The following is a 4009-nucleotide window of genomic DNA, read 5'->3' as shown; positions in this document are numbered from 1 at the left end:
GGGGGGGGGGGGGGGGGGGGGGGGGGGGGGGGGGGGGGGGGGGGGGGGGGGGGGGGGGGGGGGGGGGGGGGGGGGGGGGGGGGGGGGGGAGGGGGGAGGGGGGGGGGGGGGGGGGGGGGGGGGGGGGACCCGCCAGCGTCTCCTCGAAGCCGTCGTGCTGGGCCCGGGCGAGGGGGCGCTCGGGCACCGGAAGATCCGGAGCTCGCGGGGCGTGGATCGAAGGCTCCAGACCCTGGGCGGGGGCGGGGGAGGGGGAATTCGGGGAGGCCTGAGATTCCAAACCCCGCTGGGGGTGGAACAAGAGGGCGCCAGGGCCTCAGACAGAAGGGGGAAAGGGGTGCCCGGGCACCAGGCCGGAGTGGAGTGGGGGCGCTTGGGCCCCAGACTGGAGGTGCGGGAGGGGGTACCCAGACCCCCGACTGGTGTGTGGGGGAAGCCCGAGCCCCGGACCGTGACGCGGAAGTGGGATTCCCCTCCCATTCTCACCTCTGAGCATCGGCTCCGGCCGCGGGATTACGGCCACCACCATGGCCTCCTCGTCGTCCTCCCCTTCCTCGCATTTGAGCGTCACCTCGAAGCAGTCGAGCGCGGCGCCCTCGGCCTTCAGGGCCATGGCGCGGCCGGGGGGGCTCTCGGTGACCGGACGCCGGAGGACTGGCGCGCAGGCCTGCGCGCAAGCCTGCGGCCGCCTCCCGCCCCGTGCAGCCCCCTCCCCGCCGCCCGCCGCTCGCCGGCCCAGCCTGCGACGGGAGCGTCGGGACCCCGGGCAGGGAGGGCTCAATCCGGGGCTCTAGCCCCCCGCCGCTCCCTTTTATGGAGGCTCATTGTCGGCGCCCGCCCGGCCGGCCCGCTGCGGGCCCGCCCCCGACTCCGAGCGGCCAATCGCGCGTGGCCCCGCCCCGGGCACGAGGCTCCGTTAGGAACCCCGCGACCCGCAGGGGGCGGGCAGGGCAGCTGGCTTCCGGCTGCCCCCCGGCGTGGGGGTGGGGGTCGCGGGTCCGCAGGAGAGGACCCTGAGCTCCCCCGAGCCGGGAGCGTCCTGAGCCGGCCGGCCGAGCCTGACGGGTCGCCCTTTATCGAGACGCCAGTCGGGCACGTTGGCTGCACGAAGAGCGCTACCAAGTGCCCCAGCATTTTGAGCGGGGTCTCTCTTGCCTTTCCCTGAACAAACCTTCCTCCGCCAGAGGATGTCCGGGGCGCCAAAAGAGCCGGTGGGGGAGCGGAAAGCGCCTTGGAGCGGGAAGAGTAGAGAATGCATTCCTTCCGATTTGCTGGCTCTGTGATCTTGGGTACGTTATCTGTTTTCTTAGACAATTTCATCCTTTATTTCAAAAAACATTGTGGAGCCTTCTGGACAAGGGAATGGAAAGATGAAGAGCCAAGTGGAGTGTTGTGGGCTCGCGTAAACCACCCCCAGGGTTGTGACTGACATTTTTTAAAAGTGAGTCCAGAGATTGTGACCCTCCCCACAGGTCACGCAGAAGTCCTTGAGAGCTCCAAGACCAGCGTCCAGTTGCCATGACGCTGCTGCATCATAATTCTACTGTGGCTGAGCTTTGACCTCTGTGACATAGAATGGGCATCTCCCTCTGCTGTAGAAGCCTTCATGAAATTTCAGTGGAGAACATGCCTGACACTGAAAATCCGTCTTAAAATGCCACTGTATTAGGCCAGACACAGTAGTAATCAGAATAATGTAGTAGGTTGGGGTGGGAGGGGAGATGTGAACTAGTTTATGTGGACTACAGTATGGTTTTAAGTGAATGATTTTGTTACTTTCACGTGTATCCAGTACTTTAAAGGTTTTACAAATAAAAGTATTACCAAGCCTATTTAACCTATTTCTATCTAATGGTTGTTCTCTACTCTTTTGCTACAGATCCCTTCCTTGGGCTTCTGCTCTACTCTGTATTGCCTTGCAGGGTGCAGTTTCTCAGGCTTCCAGGACAGCTGCCTTTCAGGCTTGGGTTTGGCCAATGGAGACAGTGGCAGGAGACTGGAAGTTAGGAGGTATGAAGAAGCCAGGTTATTTCTTCTCTTTCTCTCTGTTGCTCAGGCTCTGGTAGGTCTCCAGCAGCAGGCGAGGCTCCCCTGTGGTGCCACCTCCTACTGGATAGGCTGCTGTGGTTCCAACTTCCCATGGTGGTCCTCCCCACCAGGCTCCACTAATTCCATCTCCTCTATTTGTCCCTCCAGTTAAGGAGTGTGGGCAGCTTTTGGTTTTTGCTAATCTCTGGGTTGCCTCATTGTCTGCTGTTGGGTTTCTCAGCCCTTCCATCACCCGTGTCACCAATCCCGTGCATTAAATTCTCTGTTTTTACATTCTTAGAGTGGTTCCTGTTTGTGTGGTTGGATCCTGAGCGATACAGCCAGTATTATACCAGGCACTTTGTAGACATTATTTCTTAGACCTTACAAGAAGTCTTATGTAGTAGACTGTGTTGTTCCCATTTTACAGAGCAGGAAGTTGAGCCTTAAAGGGTTAAATTACTTGCCCAGGGTAATACAGCACGAATCCTATTTCATCAAATCTAGCATGAGCATTTTCCCATACATGTTAACATCTTTGAAATGGGGATGCTTTTTCTCTAATGGACATCAATGTGAAGTTTTAAGACTATCAAGAAAGTGTAAGATGGGGACTTCCCTGGCGGTCCAGTGGTTAGGGATCCGTGCTTCCACTGCAGGGGGCGTGGGTTGGATTCCTGGTCCGGAACTAAGAAAGTGTAAGATGGCCCTTCTGATATTCAGATAATGATGATACCAGCAGAACATAAACCATGCTGTTAAAAAAGAAGAAGAAACAACAGGCCCCAGAACAGAGTCATTTTCCCCCATGACAGCAAACCAAGACTTAATTGCAGTTTCAGCCTCTCCCAGGAATGTGACCTATAAACAGATAATCTGAAATTTCCTGATCAGCACTAGTGAGGTAATCTGCATAAAGACCCCTTCCATTCCCTTCCCCCAAAAAAGAATATGACCTGGCCTGAAACAGTTCTTTCCTTTTGCTAATAACTTCCCTACCCACCCATCCTTGCTTCTGTAAAACCCTTCCATTTTGTACAATTCCGTGGAGCGCTTTTCTGTTTACTGGATAGGATGCTGGATCATTAAATAAAGCTAATTAAATCTTCAGATTTATTCAGTTGAATTTTGTTATTTATCAGTGCTTAGAATGAGACATGCTTAGATGCTCAGATGGGGCCACTTTGTGACCACAAAAATGACTTCGCCTTTCTCTGAGTGACTGGGTCCTTTTTTTTTTTTTTTTTTGGCCACACCACGCGGCTTGTGGGATGTTCCCTGACCAGGGATTGAACCCGGGCCCTGGGCCCCCCCCCGGAATCCTAACCACTAGGCCACCAGGGAGTTCCCGATTGATGCTTCTTTACCAAAAATACAACTCTAGCCCTCCGTGAATCCTCCTGCCTCTAGGTAAGCATTATAAAGATACCCAGTCTGAACTGCCTCTTCTTCTTGACAGCATTTAATCCAGAACTGGTCCCCACTTCCCTAATCCCTCCGCAGAACCATGGAACACCTAATCCCTCTGCAGAACCATGGAACAAAGGCCCAGATTTAAGGAGATACACACAAGGGTGTCCCCAGGATGCACACTCCTTACTGCTTCAAGTTAAATAAACCTGACTTTTTTTGACTGAGTGTGTTTCTGGTGGTCTTTGGTCAAGGGCTTTGACAACCGTAACCAATTTATTTTGCTTACATATTCTATTTCTAGATGTATGAAGAATGATATATGATAAAAATCTACCTTAAGATATCAGTAAGGCTAAAGATCTCTTTTAATAACTATAAAATACAATTCCAAGAGATAAGAAATCATTGTGTCAGAACTTGGCAGCGTTTTTTGTTAGGGTTGCCTAAAATAATGGTTCATGTTGCATCTTTCCCTAGATTGAATGAAATCCAATCAGTTGCAAAAGCAGGACTCAACTCTGGTTCTGCCAGTTCCCTGGCCTTGCTCTTTCCACTACAGCACCACCAC

At 53.9% G+C, this 4009-nt stretch overlaps 1 protein-coding gene and 1 long non-coding RNA gene across 5 annotated transcripts in view; one reads left to right on the top strand and one right to left on the bottom strand.

The window, feature by feature from the left end:
• Window positions 1-734, bottom strand: part of SPINDOC (spindlin interactor and repressor of chromatin binding) — a 20907-nt gene extending 20173 nt beyond the window's left edge. For 3 of the 4 annotated variants that reach the window (XM_028501467.2, XM_024133346.3, XM_028501468.2), the window contains exon 1: window positions 487-734. In XM_028501467.2, the coding sequence (XP_028357268.1) occupies window positions 487-613 (127 nt within the window). In that variant the 5' untranslated portion in view covers window positions 614-734. The remainder of the gene's footprint in view (window positions 1-486) is intronic. The other variant, XM_024133347.3, reaches the window with a different exon arrangement.
• A 191-nt stretch (window positions 735-925) lies between these two features.
• LOC102993921 (uncharacterized) lies at window positions 926-3661 on the top strand. Its single transcript, XR_447429.2, has 4 exons — window positions 926-1289; window positions 1880-2010; window positions 3315-3438; window positions 3532-3661. It is a non-coding gene; the product is annotated as an uncharacterized lncRNA (long non-coding RNA).
• Window positions 3662-4009: the final 348 nt, after the last annotated feature.

The sequence above is a fragment of the Physeter macrocephalus genome, chromosome 16 (genome assembly GCF_002837175.3).
Source record: "Physeter macrocephalus isolate SW-GA chromosome 16, ASM283717v5, whole genome shotgun sequence".
In the NCBI taxonomy this organism is placed as follows: Eukaryota; Metazoa; Chordata; class Mammalia; order Artiodactyla; family Physeteridae; genus Physeter; species Physeter macrocephalus.
This window is presented reverse-complemented; position numbering and strand designations above follow the sequence as displayed.